Here is a 16,205-nt window from a genome sequence, read left to right on the forward strand (position 1 = left end):
AACGGCACTTTCCTCCCGGGGATTCTCAGGCCCGGTCTCGATAGCATGCGCTGGAGCGGCGCCAAAGGGCAGAGATATTTGTAGATGATGGTGCTAATTACGAGAAGGGTAACCATAATGCGATCAAGATGGAAGCAATTTAGGCAGTAGTCATTTGAGTGTTGCTCTTCCGCCCGCCTGCAACATAGTCGAAGCCTTGATATGGGGAATTTCACCGTCTGGGAGTCAACATGCCTTACAGTTTCCACCGAGTAAGAAGAGCGCGCTTTGGGGAGAAGGCGGCAGTGCAAGGCGGCACCTAAAAGATCAATAACTGCACTTCATATGTATTTTATAATAAGAAATAGACTCTTTCAAATAATAAAACTAGGCTAATAGTCTCCTTTGAACAGGTCGGAAGTCAACACGTTGGATTGGAAATGGGGGTAGAGGGACCTGACTGGATCAAAGAGCAATCAGATCAGTTTTATTCCCACCGTCCTCTATGCCCTCCCCGCGCGCTCGTAAGTCGGTCTGGAGATGCTCTTTATCACTTCCGCGCGCCACTACTATGGCTGGTCTTGTTGCGCAAGGGGCTCAGCAGGAGAGTTTTGGCAAATTACAAATCATCCAAACTTGATGATCAACCTTAAAGAATAACAAGTTTGATTCGAAATGGTGTGCGGTGGGCATCTGCTAAGATAAATAAGACATATAGCCTATGCTATTCACTTCCAACAGGCTACAGGCCCGTGGAACCACAAAAGTTAGCCAAATTGGTTTTATTTCCATTCATATAACATTATTTTGGTAGGCCAGAGTAAGATAGAATCTGGTGACAATGGACATATTGAGACCAGACCTGCCCACAAAGGGGCTGGAATGCGCCAGTGTTTGATCCATGAATCCTTCAATTGAATAACGAATGTGTTACTTATTATTATTAACAGTGCAATATAACACATAATATGCACATAAGTTTTACATAATTTTATGTAAATTAAAAATCGTGTATTTTACATCGGGTCATTTTCATATTTGTGTTTAGCTATATACTACCCTCACCTGTCCAACTGCTCTGATAGCCTAATGCCCGTCAATGGCAGCGTGTATAATTTGGGTTGTATAATTGGTCTTTGGGACGTTTCAAAAGAGGAGTTCAGAGGAGAACCCTGCCCTCAGATGGCTCGCTCTTTGTGATGCGGTGTTCCGCAGTTCCCAGTGTGTGTAGCACTGTGTAATTTCATCCACGCCGCACTCTCTTGGTTCACACAAGCCAGATACCTTGTTGCCTCCCCCTCTCCTTTGTATCAATTGGTTGGGGTTCAGCCTATTGTCGCTGCGAGCTTCTTTTATATCTGTGCACACTGTCGATCAGCGAAATCTCACGATAGTCTCCAGCCTCCCAGCCGGATCCACAAGTTCTTAGCCCACCGTGGGGAAACTAGAGGACCTATGACACCCACAGGGACAGACCCACGCTGCTGTCACCGCGCTGCCCCCCACAGATGACCACAAATTTATACCGGACAAACGGATGGCAGCGGGACAACTGGCAAATGTTTTGTGTACAGGATCATAGCGTTTTTCCAAGGCGGTGGAGAACAACAAGTCTTTAATGGGACCCCAAGTGCCTCATCTCCCTTTTCTCGCACGAATCTTCTCACACCTGGCCATGCCACAATGGTTATAATACAGCTTCTTCTGTTGCTCAGTTTCTTGGACCAAAGCGAACAGGATTTTCTGTCTGCTCGGCTTGGACGGATCCCTAGAGCCCCCTGCGCCCGGGGCCAGCCGTGTGACCCGAGACAACGGCGCGATGCAGGGGGACGCGGCGGAGTGTACGAGCACCTCGGGGGAGCGCCGAGACGCAGAAAGCTTTACTGTGCCACTAAGTACCATTTACAAATACACCCAAATGGGAAAATAGACGGCTCGCTTGAGGAAAACAACCCCTATAGTAAGTTGTCTATGTATTTTCCTATGTCAGTGATGTTTTTGTTTTAATTGAAATAATAAATTTAGTCTAGTCTACAGCAGAAAAACTGGATGTGAAAAAAAGCAATACGTTCAATTTGAACAAAGTTCAGGCATGGTTTTGAAAATATCTTTATTAAATTATTTTGCTTCAGCCCAGACAGCCTAACTAGAACATAAAAATGAAGACAACAACAGTGGTTTATTGGCGTGTGTTATAAGTGTTTGTATAGCTTCCCCCACCCGGGAGTTTATTCGCTGACCTTCAGATGTGTTTGTGGCGGAGTGGTAAACGCTGGTTCAAAATAGGTCAAGCAGACGTTCTATATTAAACACTGTTATGCGTTGAGACTGTATCATAGGCCCAGGTGCTCTGCTACGCAAAGCAACATTTATCAACATCTTGTTTATCTCTCAACACTACTTTCAAACATTTCTTGTCTAGCTGTAAAAGTTTTTTAGGCGATTTTGAACCGAGTTTTCCTTTTTTGTGTAGGCTAATGTTCAAATAGTTTTCTATGTATTGTGGCCCGGAATCTTACACTGTTGATCAGTGATCATTTACTCTCTTCACAGTCAATTCCCCGGCTAAAGAGCGGCTGTTAGCCCAACGTAAACATGGCGAAAAGCACAATTTCCATATGAACATCAGACTTAACAGGCGGGAGGACACAATAGCAGCTCATAACGGATGTATTCCTGTAATCAAGGCCGATTAGGAAATCCGGAACCTCGGAACAGTCTGCAGACTAATCACTCACAGCAAATACTCACAGCAAATACACATTGCATAGGCTATATAAATACTATAGTAGACCTATTTAAAATGGCTGCTTTTAATTTATTTAAACGAATTGTGTGGAGCTTTGCTTTCATTTCTGATGGCATTGCAACAAAAACAAACCCATCGTTAATTTCCCTTAGGCCTAAACCTTTGAACTAGCGGCTGTTTACTCGAACAAGAGACAATTAAACAGCATGAGAAGTGTGGTCTGTAGACAAAGTTTGTTGTCAGTTGATTCCCTGACTTTTTGTCTTTACGGGAAAGAACATATTGCCATGTGCCAAACAGGCTATGTTCAGTCGTATAATATAATAACGAGGATGGTGTGGCCGTTTTTTTTTGCCAGGCATTATGGAAATCACGGCGGTAGATGTGGGAGTGGTCGCCATCAAAGGGATATTCTCGGGTCGATATCTGGCCATGAACAGTAAAGGACGCCTTTTCGCATCGGTAAGTGTTGCATCACACATCTGCCAATGTCAACAGGGCGAGATATGATGTAGCCTATGTAGAAGTTCATGTAACACGCACACAGGAAGGCCTACTTGATTCCATCGGGCTATTGTTTCACCTTGCATAACAATCATTGAGTGTTGTAGAGATTTCCCCTTCTCCTTATCTGATAGAAGGCTTGTGTAACAGAAGCCATTGCTCCCGCACAGTGTGAAGCCAACCCACAGGGGTTTACCCCTTGAGTTTCAATCTTAATAGACCAATTGAATCTGTACCTGTCAGAGAAAGAAGGATAATGAAGAGAATGTAAAAAATGAAATAACACAACCAGGGAGTCTCTGTGACTGACCATCTCCTCCTTGTCTCATCCCAGGATGTGTTCAACCAGGAGTGTGAGTTTGTGGAGAGGATCCACGAACTTGGCTATAACACGTATGCCTCTCGCCACCACTCCACCGTCCAACCAGCCGTAGGCGGGGGAGGGGCCAAACGTCGGGCCAGCGCCCAAAGGCACTGGTACGTGTCAATCAATGGCAAGGGCCGGCCACGAAGGGGCTTCAAGACTCGCAGCACAGACAAGGCCTCGCTATTCCTTCCCCGTGTGCTGGGCAACAAGGACCATGACATGGTGAGGAGGCTGAGGGATCCAGCCAATCAGGCAGGGCCGGAGGGACATAGGCCCCAAACCCAGGCTGGACAGCAGGGCCATCGGTCTCAGACCCAGACTGGACAGCAGGGCCATCGGTCTCAGACCCAGGCTGGACACCAAGGGCCCTCTAGGCGCCGTGGGGAGCGGAGAAGGAGGCGAGACCGTGGCAGGAAAGGCCAGACCAGGAAGCCAGATGACTGACCCTTGACCCCTGAAATTCCCAATCAACCCTAGAAGGCAGTGTCTCTCGACACATACAGAACAGAAGAACGAATCACAGACCTGACAACATGTGTGCCTCTCCAGCAAGGGCACATATCTTGGACCTGAGGTGTCAGCTGAGTGCATCTGATGGACAAGGATTGAACACAGGTCTTGAATTGAGACAGGAACACAAAGAGTGCTGCAGCAGACTTGGCTCCAACCACTGTACAGAGCTGGTCTAGAGGCATGTAGCAGACTGGTCTACAACCAGGACAAAGTCCTAACAGTCAGAGCTCAGGCCTGTGGTTAAGGTACCACTGACAGTGACACAAAGACACTTTGATGTGACGCCTGGTGTTTGTTGTGTACATAGAAACTACTATGATGGGGACCAAAGTCAACACAGCTGGAATCTGTCTCCTCTCTTCTATCTGTCACCAAGAAAAGGATGAGAAGTTATCCAATTTCATTTCTACAAAGACATACCAGTCATGTACATATATGTATTTACAGTTACTTTGAAATCATGTTTCATATATCAACAGTTTAAACATGTTCAGTGATTTTGAGTAAGATCTGGACATCCAATAAGTGCTTACCAATAACAAACATTATGAGCTGAAAGATGGAAAAGGTTATTGAAGAGTTGTACAACATAGAAAAGCACTTTGTCCGATGATCGTAACTCATGATAGGAACAAGAGAAATACAACATGGGAAACAGACATGTTTGTGAACTTGTGGTGTGATAGTCTACTGTCTGAGGAGTACCTGTATATTTACTAATGATATGAATATTTATTTGTTGTTATTTTTTAAGTTATTGATGAGATTCTACATGAGCGATGAGAATGTTAATGTTGCGTAGTATTCACTCACCAGTTGAACTCTGGTTATTGTTACTTGTTACTACTGAGGCCACTGGGCTGGGCTGAGGAGTTACACATCACTTTATGTTGCTGACTGATTCACATAGAACAAAGTGGAGAACATATATAAAGCTTACTTACCTGACTTTTCTCTGTGTGAGTGTGTATTTGAGCACTAGTTATCAGTTACTATCCAATCCTCTAACTGTTCTCCTACCCTGTCCTCTTCTTCTGTCCTGTCCGTCTCATCCGTCCTGTACTGAGGAGACAGGAGATTTTAATTGACCTTATCCCCCTGGAACACAATCACCTGTTACTGTTCAGCAGTGGTGAATACTGAAGCAGAATGAGCCATGGTGACACGACTGACCAGCAGACCCACACTGCTGAATGCAGGGACCACACAGTGATGTCACAGTGACAAGAACAGACATCTGGTTGCTGTGTTTTTGTCGCTGTTCCTGGTGTACTCATTCATTTCCATGAGCCTCATAAAATACAGAAGACAGTGAGGATGGTATCACAGCAACATATTATGTTTTATGTGATTCATATTCAATTTGTTTCCTCATTTTTCTTTGTACTTCCAACCAATTAAATCCATGTCGTTTTTTGAGACTTAAGGGAGAGCAAAGGCAGGCCACCACGGCATTGCGGTTGTCTATAGGAAGATATAAAGCTCTGATATTCTATACCTCCAGGGCCTGAATGCTTCCTGGGAGCCACAATGGGTCGTCCCGGGGGATACCTGGGAAGCGGTGTCGCCTGAGACGTTTTTTCTTTTTCTAAAACACCGACCAGAGCCTCGGATCCAATAAACAAAACCTAACCTGTTGAAAAAGAAACAAAGAGAAACTGTCAAAGAAAGTGTAACACGTTGCTACAGCTGGTTATTAATGACAAACTCTTATATTACTCAACAGAAATGCGGGAGTTGAGATAAGTAAAAGTACTTCAATTCTAGCTTTTGTATTCCCGCTCCCATATTTTCAACTATCAGCTGCATCTCTTCCTAGCATGATCAGATCAGTCCAGCACTGCCCATAGCAAGCCGTTCACCGGCGACCTAGATGGAGGTTATCTGACAGACAATAAAACCGACATTCAGATGCAACATCCGCTGTTGATTGAAGTTACCGATAACATTCCCCTGGAGAGTTTGTTGAGAATGATTACGTGATTAACCCATCACCATGACCTCTTAATTTCACAGATGGGTGGATCTTTTTTTTTAAATCTCATGTCAATGTTATGTCTGCTGCGACAATTGTTTTTGCATGAGACAGGAACTCAAAGCCTACACATAATTGATGAGCCATTGATTCCGTTGACGACTGATTTGCAGATAAGGCCTACAGTGTATTTATAACGACGGCAAAATATATTTGAACTTAATTCATCGTTGGTCCACAATTCAATTATATTTACAGTGTTGTCAGAAGACAAGAGCCACTCATTTAATTTAAACACTAAATTGAGGCTAGGATCCTCCTCTGTTCTCACAAACAGAATCGTGTCGCTCTGTCGTTCGCGCAGACCTTTCATTCAGCTTCAGGACGCTGCCATTAGTTCAATGGCGTTCAGACCACCGACTTTTATCGGTTTAGACGAGTAAACAAAGGCTCTCTAGTTAGTGTTTGCGTGTTGGGGTCTCAAGCGGGCGTCTTCTGTTGACCCACGCACACAATTATGTGTGCGTCTGTCGCCACGTCAAGGGGAGAGCTGCTCATTAGCGCACGGCCCAGCTCTCTCCCCCAGCCTGTCAGTGAACGCGCCAACTTCACGATAAAACCTTATAATGACATCCAGAAATTGAGGGCATTTTGTTCCACCGAAAAGGCTACAGAACTAGCTTAGCCCTGACATAGGTAACGGGAGGCGTCCCAGGCCCCACGAGGCAACCACCGACGTAAACTCGTAGACAGTGCACCCTAGGGGCAGATAGCGGTCCCGTGATGACGCAAAACATATAGGCCTATAGGCTACTGTAAATAATAATAGGCTACATAACATATTTATCGCTCATTATTTTTCACAACGTTGTTTTCTAATCATGAAAACTGCTCAATGGACAAGACTATTTACTTATTGACCAGTAGGTTGTCGAATTTACATGACCAGTAGGTTGTCGAATTTACAAAGGCAGCAGATATTCAACCAACTTAGACCATGTTTAAATCAATCAAGTTAGAAAGACAGTAACTCGCGACTGTTCCTGCTGGTGGTAGTGGGGATGATCATAATGACGGTGGTGGTGGTGATGATGACAATGATGTTGGTGGTGATGATGTTTGTGATTATGTCGATGATTAATACTGGGTTAAGATGATAGAGGTGAATATCAACGACAATAGTATTGCATGTGATCACGAGGAAGACAAAGGCAAAGCCCCAAAAATATGTTATAAGAAGTTATCTTGACAATTTGGCCTAATGTTTCACATTCTTGAGCCTGCGTAGTGGCATCCCCACATGTTGGCTTATTTAACGTCTAACAGGCCTCCGTGAGGATAAAGGCTACTTACCCTCGTGCCTGCCTAATTGGAACGGCCAGGAATGCCTCACTTTTGTCCATGCATGCTCTCTGAAGGAACGTGCACGGCAGGCCTTACATAAGTTGACGTCTGCGCGAGGAACACAGATGCTTTTTAAACATTCTTTGCTAGGCATAGTAAGACTTAATCGTAAGGTTATAGTTTCCTGAGAAGTTGTATTAAGTTGTCAGCGGTTCAGAGTTAGCCTAGTGTTTCCAAAATATTCAAGTGTATTCAATATTCAATTTCTTTTTCAAATATGTATAGGCCTATTGTAAGAAATGTAGCCTACACTTCAAATAAATGTAGGGCTATTACAGGTTGGCTAAGCCCTAGGTATATCAACTCTGAGAGATTATTTCTACTAACACGTGCACTACGATCAATTAACTGACCCATTGTAAAGAGGACATTTTCGTTCGTTAGTAATAGTTGGTATGGTAATCAAACTGAACTGAGGGTATAGGTGAATCTGACACAATATTCTGCATGTTATATGCCTACGCCAATTATGTATCAGCCTACTTTTAGAGTTCTATAGACCTTTTCTATAGAAAATTGAATAGGCCTACGTCCTTGTATTATTGGCGTTTTCAGATAGGCCTACTCAAGTTTGTTGGACAATGTATACAATTTTAAGGACAGATTTATCTCAGTTTGAATTAAATCTATAACGGTCGCTGTTTAATAAGAACGTGACGTTACAGTACCATGGAGAGCGCATGAAGCTAGGGCTTCAAAATGCTATTTTCTCAAGACAGACACATCATAAGAGAGGGGCAAAGAGACCGAGAGAAAGAAGTAAAGTGAGACAAAGAGAAAGAAAGAGGGTCTGTTCACATGGTGGTGGAAAAGTGAAGCTACAAACATGTGCAAATAGTGCGACTTTGCATGAGCACACACTGCCTGCGCACCATGGCAATGAGTCGCCTTGATCTAGCTCAGTAGCCTAATTGTTACCACACACATAACAACAACATGTCACTCCAGTTAGCTTTTTGATCACGCCTGACCCTCTGCGAACTAACACGCGGACACAGAAAAGATCAAATGGACCGCCTGAAAAAGGCGCGTCTCATATGAAATCAGCACGCAACATTTAGTGACGCAGCGAACCTTGCCTGGCGGGTCGCCGAGCTAAAGGTTGAAGCTCTCAAACATGACAGTTTTTAAACCTCCCCTGTGCGGCCGAGATGGGAATGTTGTTCTATATTGAGGATTAGCCAAACGTGAACGTGAGAAAACGTCTCCATGCGGATCACTAGCTTGTCGGGAACGGGACCCACCGAGGAGTTCCAACGCTTTTTGTTTCTTTTGATACATATTGGGTAACGTGAATAGGCGGTGAAAGATGACGAAATTTGATGGAAACGAATAAAGACCTAAACAAAACGGACACTTTTGGCTGTCATTCTGTGGAATTGCATGTGACTGCGTGGATACATTTCAGTTTCATACAAAAAAAAGGTCTCTTCACAGTTTATTATCCACCTTAAATTAAGACAAAAACATTTATATAATTTTTTTACTCAAAAGTCAATCAGATTAGTTCAATCCAAAAATTAACTCCCTAACAAAGAAATTGCCATGTTGATTAGGCCTAATATTATGATATCTGTGGGTAATGTGTGTAACACAGCAGCAGGTGTGTCAGGACAGACGGGCATGTGCCTCTGGCAACCAGAGGGCCTCCGCAGCAGTCAGGCTATCAGACAACAATGAGGACAGATCAACAAACTTATTTTGCCATTATCTTTCCCCTGCAGACTATCAGACACAGCATCTATCAGCCGTGCAACATTCTATTTAGTCTCACCATTGTTCTCTTTAAGATCCGGGTTCATTTTTTCTCCTTTTTCTCGAACAGTCTTATTCGTTTTTTTCCATTTCGTTGAATTCAACTTTTGTTTTTTTCCTGTTATTGTTCATTTAAAGAACTGTCTCCTGTCCGACACCACGCTATGTTAACTTAACTATTTCCGATTTTACATCCTCCCATACATAAATTATTTTATTCTTGCCTGATAATGAAGGAAGCTTTACACAAAGAGGCAAACTGCAATGTCTCTATTCTACGTTTCCAAAACTCTTTTCTGACTTTTCTGTAAGATAAGGACCATTATTTCTATTTAAAACTTCCCACAGTCTTGCGACTGCTCTAATCTGAGTGAACATTGTCAAATGTGTTTTTTTCTCTGCAAAGAGGTTTTGACATTTGTTAAAATACCCCCCTCCCTCGCTCCCTCCGTATGCACCGAATGTACGTGCGCGCATTATGGGTCTCTGTGTGTTTGAGTGGCTGAGAATACAGCCCCGTGATGCAGGAGTCGAGCCGTGATGTAATTTAACTGCAGATATAAATATCGTCGGCGAGGGAGCAGCGGCATGGCTGAGTCGCGCTTGCCCAGACGGCCAACACTTCTCAACTTATCCTTGGACCCAAAACAAGTCAGGCGTGAGTGTGTACACTTTACAAAGGAATGGACAGTACTACTAACCACGGATCACTGTCTCTCCAAACTTAAAATAAAACACGCATCTTCGTCTTGGAATGAGCTATTGTAGCTGGTATTTTTTATTCTTTCGTTTTTTCTTCTTTGGAGTTCAACGTAAAGGCCGGCACAGGGGAGATATTTATAGTTCCGTACAGTCCCTGAACAGACTGTGTGCTACCGTGTTGGTCAGGATGGCCCTTCTACCAATACTGGTTCTAGGGCTCATGGCCAGTCTGGTGCGCGCTCCACCCTTCCCGGGAAGGCTGAACGGCACGTTGGAACGACACTGGGAGACCCTTTACTCGCGCTCTTTGGCTCGTATCCCCGGAGAGAAGCGTGAGATTAACCGGGACAGCGACTATCTTATGGGCATTAAACGGCTACGTCGCCTTTACTGCAACGTGGGCATTGGGTTTCATATTCAAGTGCTACCAGACGGGAGGATAACTGGAGTGCACAACGAAAATCGATACAGTAAGTTTGCTTGGAGCGTTGTCATTATTATATTTAATGAAATGTGACACAAAGGTGTCCTTTCTGGCTTGATATGATACTTGTCATTGAGGTTGTTATCATGATAGGCCGATCATTTATTTTAACGTGACTTCCAAATATATGCAAATTCTTGTTTGAGACTTTCTGCAAATAAATATAACTTATTTTAATGAATCTGATAGACTTGCCTAATTAAATGTATAGGCCTCCATGACAAAGCATTATTTGTGGACACGTTTTGTGACATAGGCTAAATTCGTTGGCATATGAGGAATGCTACATGATGTGTATCAGTGTTGATTGAGTGAGATCAGCCGCTGTCTTTAAAGATTTAAGCATCAGACGTCTGTTGATAGCTCTGTCTCATCAGGGTTATGTTCAGATGAGGTATCGCAGACCGAGACACTGTTCATTGACATTGAAGGCTATGTTCAGGTAAACAAGCATCCTCTGAGATGTCACATATGACCATGGACCCACACATCTGGAATGTTACATTAGGGCCTATATGGGTGCTTTCCACTCCTGAAAGCGCTGTTTGAAACTAGAGCCAGATGGGAGCCGAGCCAAGGTCCAAACCGAGGGGACGGAGATAGACGCATCTGTTCCGGTAGATTAACCCCTTGTCCCAACCAGCCTAATTAACGTCCGCCCCAGACACTGTCATATTCTAAGACATTTGCAGACACAAAGAATAACACTCATTATTTATTTGTTTTGTGGCAAGTAGAGCTTTTCCTGTGTGAGACACAGGCCTCTGGACAGGACAGGCGGCCAGTCTGGGAACTTAGAGGTTGTTTTGTGTTGCCTTCGCCTATTTTGAGACGCAGCATAAAATTCAAGGGAGATACATTACATAGATTCTCTTTGAACGCCTCGTCGTCATAAAAGAAAAACATTTTAGAAGCGAGACAACCTTCAATCCCAGCTCAGATGCGCATGTCCGTCTAGGTGATGAGACTGTCATCATGATCTGCCTAACCAGTAGCGTAAAGGTGACAGAAGTATTTTCTTAAACTCTCTTACGTTTGTTTGTTTTTTTGTTTGTTTTCTTCAATTCAAAGATGTGGGTAATGATACTCATCCTCCTTACCATAACAACATAAGGGTGTATTCATCCGTACATCCACGACTGCACTAAACTGAGTGGCTACACCTGTCAGTGGATAAGGTCTTAGTGGGCTGGCGGAGGAAAGTTGGGGGTGATTATCTCATGGATATCAAGCTGCGTCTCCATCAGCTGGTGATGATCACAGGCGGTGGAGCGAGCTTGGGCAGGTGAACCTGACTGTTTAACATGTTCCTTCCTCCAGGTCTGCTCGAGATATCCCCGGTTGAGAGGGGAATCGTGACTCTGTTCGGGGTCCGGGGCGGTCTGTTCGTGGCCATGAACAGCAAAGGGAAGCTATACGGATCTGTGAGTGTACGAGATGATTTACGGTTGATTTCCGCTGGCATTGACGTTTCTTATCGTTGTAGCCCTGCTCGATGACATGTCACCATTTGAGTTGTAATGATCCCTCCCTCCGCGGTACCCGGCAGCCCCTCTCGCGTCACATTGTTGAGCTCGGTCATGGCATGCCTCCAGGGCCGGCCCGTGTTTTCGTTGTGGGCCGGATAAACCCAGGAACGGTAGCGCAGTAGATCATTCAGGCGCACATTCCATTCCTGGCATTGCCAGCCACCACACGCACCTACTGTCCTTCCCTGCGCAAAGATGAACTGGCCGCAAAGACCACCCACCTACATATGCAAATACACTCACAAACACACACAATCTCTGTGTGTGTCTCTTTCTCGGTCTCTCTTGCTCTGTTCTCTCTATTTTGAAAAAATTTACTTTCATTGTGTTTTTTACGCGACACCCGCATTTATAGGCCTATCATCACCTAAGACAGATGACGCAGAGACAAAAAAAAAGAGTAATGAGATAATAAGTCAACAAAAACGTCACTATTGATTTGATGTAATTAGGGAAAGTTTGACATTAACAACATTAAATAGGCCTAGGCTATATGATTTCGAATATTCCTTATAACCTAGGAATCTGTATTACTGTGTTGTGCTAATTCACAAAGTAGGCTAACGAAAAAAGCTCATACATGTTTGAATATTAATTACTCTAACACCTTTGTTGCAGGTTCATTACAGCAACGAGTGCAAGTTTAAAGAGAAACTCTTGGCGAATAATTACAACGCCTATGAGTCGGTGGCGTACCCGGGGATGTACATCGGACTGAGCAAGACCGGTAAAACAAAAAGAGGAAACCGAGTATCACCGGCCATGACGGTGACGCATTTCTTGCCAAGAATCTGAGCGACTCCGAAATAGACTGAAGCTAAGCACGGAAGGGGCAAGAGGGGGACTCCAAACGATGCACTTTTAAAAGGAGTTTTATGCAAGAGAACTGACTAAGTGTATCCTACTTTAATTAGAAGTTTCAAGTTTGTAAATATCTGATTATTTATAAGTTAACACATTTTTGTACTTCGGGGGAAACACCCCCGCTTCAGGGGGTAATGAAAGTGTTCCACTTTAGTTTTTCTTTTTTTATGATACGTTTGCTGCTATTAAGTGACAAAATAAGACCATTTGTTTGAAGGATCGGTTGCTTATCTTCGCTCGATGATTATCCAGCCCCGGTGCTTAAGTACCCCTTTATTTTCTTATCCCCTTTCTCTTATTCGCAAAGAACTGTAAGTCCTAATTTAAGGCCAAAAGTTCTAACAAATGAGACCCACGTGTCAGGTCACTGGTGTTAGGAGGAGCGGGAGTGATGGTCCAATGCCGGGCTCCTTTGTGCAGCGTGGGAGCCTAATTGAAGCAGGATCGTCTTACTGCTGGTTAGAGAGAGCTGAGCTGAAGACCCGCTGTCTGTTTATAGCCCTGCCAGGGAGGCGAACTCTGAACTTTCCTGCCGTCAATCTCAGTCAGACCTATAGAGAGGCATCCACCTTAGTTCAAACAAGCAGAGAATCCGAGGGTTTAAACGATGAGGCAAGCCTCTAACATAAAATACAGTCATGATTTTAAAACAGACATGAATACATAGGGTATGCATACACAATAAAATTCATACACAATAAAAAAATAGTCTAACACACAATTTCTCATACTAACAAAAATGCTCTAAAACAAACACTATAACACACAAATGCTCCATGCACTCACACACACGCACACTCACAGGCTTAGATTCTAGAACAGTCCCTTCCAGGCAGCATCCCAACACCAGGGATCCTCAGTTGTTTGTCAGTTCAGTGTCAGAGCTGCCTAGACTAAGCCATGACATAATATCATAGTACAGACTCCCCTCCTCATCTGTCAGTTTTTTTTGTCAGGTATCTGTCGACTGCCTTCCTTGTCTGTTGGCCTGCCTGCCCACCTGTCTGTCTCTGACTATTGGTCTGTTGGCCTACAAACCTGTCTGTCTGTATGTCTGTCTGTTTGACTGCCTTTCTTCCTCTACAGACAGCTAGTAGTCCCTGCAGCTACTTGGTCCTGCTTGCTCCTTGTCACGTTTAAGCTATCTTTACCCTGTGATATACTTTTAGAAAGGATAAGCATGGGAGAAATATTTACAGACAGCTGTTAGAGTACACTCTATGCTGGCCCAGTAACCCAATATATTTTTCTTTATAAATTTTGTAAATATAACCCCTGGTGACTGCTGGCACTCAGAAAGGCTCCTTCTACTCTTAACTCAGAAGAACAGACCTGGGTGGACATATCGATTCCATTGATACACCAGCAAGGTACACTAAAAAGTTCAAATCTAAATGTGTGTAGTCATTGAACAAACACAATTGAATGTACTAAACTGACTGTATTAAATCCTTAGGTATACTGAGGCAAGGTCTAGAGGACTGGGCCATAAGGAAGAGCATAGTGAAGACTGTCAGGTGTGGTGCAGTTGTCTGAACACTCCGTCTCTGTATTCTGTCCCTCTTCTCTGTTTCAACATTCCACAAAGCACTGCAGTTCTCAATGTACAGTCACATTCTGTAACCAACTGGACTAAAGGGCTCACTGGTCCAAAAACAATCAATATGACAGTACCATCTTGTCCTTATCCCAAATATAAGGATCTCTCAGACAGAGCTGAGCATGTTGAGATGCTGCACAGCAGACTCCTAACTCCACCCCAATGCCTTACCAGACTCCTAACTCCGCCCCTTCAGCTTCTCAGTCTCCCAACCCTGCCAATTTTACCTGCCAGTCGCCTTGCTCCACCCCTGTTCCTCAGCTGGGCTCATTTGCATAGCCAACAAATCTGTTTACAGAAGCCTTAACAGCCACGGGCACACCTCCCTGAACTCACCACTGACCAGCCACCACCCTTCAATACCTCCAGCTATCCACCTCTTCATCCCTCCACATCTTTGTGCATCCACCCTTCCACCACTCCATCCCTCCTCTCCTCCCCTGTTCATTTGCTTATAAAACTTCACAGACACCAGCAAGTGAACTACAGGTTCATGCAAGCACATATATCCCTCCATTTCAAACTGGGACACATCTAATTGATACCCCTGCCTTAAAGTTGTTGGTACAGTTTTCAGTCTTAATTATCTCGTTAGGGTTCTGTCACATTGTAAAGAGATGAGTAAATGTCAAAAATGAAAATGTTAAACATTTAAAGCCAAACAAAAGAACATCATTTTATACAGTACATACAATGGCTTTTGCAAGGCCATATTACATTGACACATTAGTGCTGTGAAGTTTAGGCTGTTGGCTGATCATGGGGAAGCCCGTGAGATATGATGATTGATATTTCACTTTCATCAACATTGCTGTAAGTAGGTCATCATGACAACAGGAGTGACTTCTTCTGCTGTTGGTCTGTCTCTATTAGGGTTAGGGTCAACAACATTTTTATTCAGTCAATTCCGAAAATGAGTTTAACTTGCAGCATAAACCTCCTCTTATAATTTGTTCCCAAAAGCAATGGAGATAATGTGCTTAACTCTGATTGTGGAGTTTATACTTCAGTCAACCATTCAGAGCTGTATCAAGACCCTGGTCTTTATCTGGGGTCTGAACTCCAAACGTCCTCCTGTCTGAATCATATGGTCCTGATGTTTCTTATTTTGTCTATTTAGCAGAACCTCTGTAGTTTTATACAGGCCCTGTTGAACTATGTGTATGTGCTGTGCACATAAGACCTAAATTATGGCAGTTAATAAAACTCTGATGCAACAAAAATAAAAATGTCCCTGTCCGGTCATGTGTTTACAATGGTGAGATGTTTTCTTTCTTTGGGTGTGTACAAGGCCTTGTAACAATCCAAATTCCTTTTGCAGCATCAACCATCACATTCTTTTGTCTTAAAAAGGTGCCTGCCTGTCTTGCCTCACTGTTGTGGGCAGTGTACAGGGTTAGAGTCGTTGTTTAACTGTCAGTTTGGTAACTCATCTCTGGATGGAGGCTGGCCTTGGTGGACAGCGCGGACAGGTGTAGCAGCTCTGTCTATGTATTTCTGTCCCCACAACCCGGGCTAAAAGAAGCCTAGCTGTTCTCTGAAAGAATGACAGCTTTCTACTCCACTGAAGCTGGCAGACATCTTTTAAAGGAGCCATAAACCTTCCCTAAGAATAGTGTCTGCCCTCCATCTATCTGCCTCTCTTCTTTCTGTGTCACACAGAAATGTACACTTACCTATCAGCGTGGAGTTCTATTTCAAACCCACCTTTTATGTTAAGGGACAAAGACTTTCTAGAACCCCGTTCCACCAGAGCACTGACAGCCATGTTTGGGCTGTA

The 16,205-nt window shown here is 43.8% G+C and overlaps 2 protein-coding genes across 4 annotated transcripts; both read left to right on the top strand.

Annotated features, from left to right (window-relative positions):
• The first annotated feature begins 1,656 nt into the window (after nucleotides 1-1,656).
• On the top strand, nucleotides 1,657-4,043 carry fgf3 (fibroblast growth factor 3). Its single transcript, XM_067249369.1, has 3 exons — nucleotides 1,657-1,939; nucleotides 3,087-3,190; nucleotides 3,567-4,043. The coding sequence occupies exons 1-3, from the start codon at nucleotides 1,663-1,665 to the stop codon at nucleotides 4,041-4,043; spliced, it is 858 nt and encodes a 285-aa protein (XP_067105470.1). The 5' UTR covers nucleotides 1,657-1,662.
• Nucleotides 4,044-9,916: 5,873 nt separating this feature from the next.
• On the top strand, nucleotides 9,917-15,660 carry fgf4 (fibroblast growth factor 4). Of its 3 annotated transcripts, XM_067248950.1 has the most exons (5): nucleotides 10,162-10,418; nucleotides 11,753-11,862; nucleotides 12,580-12,688; nucleotides 14,122-14,195; nucleotides 14,282-15,660. In XM_067248950.1, the coding sequence occupies exons 1-4, from the start codon at nucleotides 10,169-10,171 to the stop codon at nucleotides 14,181-14,183; spliced, it is 531 nt and encodes a 176-aa protein (XP_067105051.1). In that variant the 5' UTR covers nucleotides 10,162-10,168; the 3' UTR covers nucleotides 14,184-14,195; nucleotides 14,282-15,660. The 3 variants fall into 3 exon arrangements, with proteins under 3 accessions (XP_067105049.1, XP_067105050.1, XP_067105051.1); XM_067248948.1 differs by lacking the exons at nucleotides 14,122-14,195; nucleotides 14,282-15,660 and having other exon boundaries at nucleotides 9,917-10,418; nucleotides 12,580-12,851; XM_067248949.1 differs by lacking the exons at nucleotides 14,122-14,195; nucleotides 14,282-15,660 and having other exon boundaries at nucleotides 10,136-10,418; nucleotides 11,753-11,856; nucleotides 12,580-12,851.
• Nucleotides 15,661-16,205: the final 545 nt, after the last annotated feature.

The sequence above is a fragment of the Osmerus mordax genome, chromosome 13 (genome assembly GCF_038355195.1).
Source record: "Osmerus mordax isolate fOsmMor3 chromosome 13, fOsmMor3.pri, whole genome shotgun sequence".
NCBI lineage: Eukaryota > Metazoa > Chordata > Actinopteri > Osmeriformes > Osmeridae > Osmerus > Osmerus mordax.

What these genes read in the sequence shown, in the direction of transcription:
- fgf3 (XM_067249369.1), top strand. Translation starts at nt 1,663, where the DNA reads ATGGTTATAATACAGCTTCTTCTGTTGCTCAGTTTCTTGGACCAAAGC. An exon ending in TGAGGAAAACAACCCCTATA is followed by an intron (nt 1,940 to 3,086) that starts GTAAGTTGTCTA and finishes TTTTTTTGCCAG; the next exon opens with GCATTATGGAAATCACGGCG. An exon ending in AAGGACGCCTTTTCGCATCG is followed by an intron (nt 3,191 to 3,566) that starts GTAAGTGTTGCA and finishes GTCTCATCCCAG; the next exon opens with GATGTGTTCAACCAGGAGTG.
- fgf4 (XM_067248948.1), top strand. Translation starts at nt 10,001, where the DNA reads ATGAGCTATTGTAGCTGGTATTTTTTATTCTTTCGTTTTTTCTTCTTT. An exon ending in GCACAACGAAAATCGATACA is followed by an intron (nt 10,419 to 11,752) that starts GTAAGTTTGCTT and finishes TCCTTCCTCCAG; the next exon opens with GTCTGCTCGAGATATCCCCG. An exon ending in AGCTATACGGATCTGTGAGT is followed by an intron (nt 11,863 to 12,579) that starts GTACGAGATGAT and finishes CCTTTGTTGCAG; the next exon opens with GTTCATTACAGCAACGAGTG.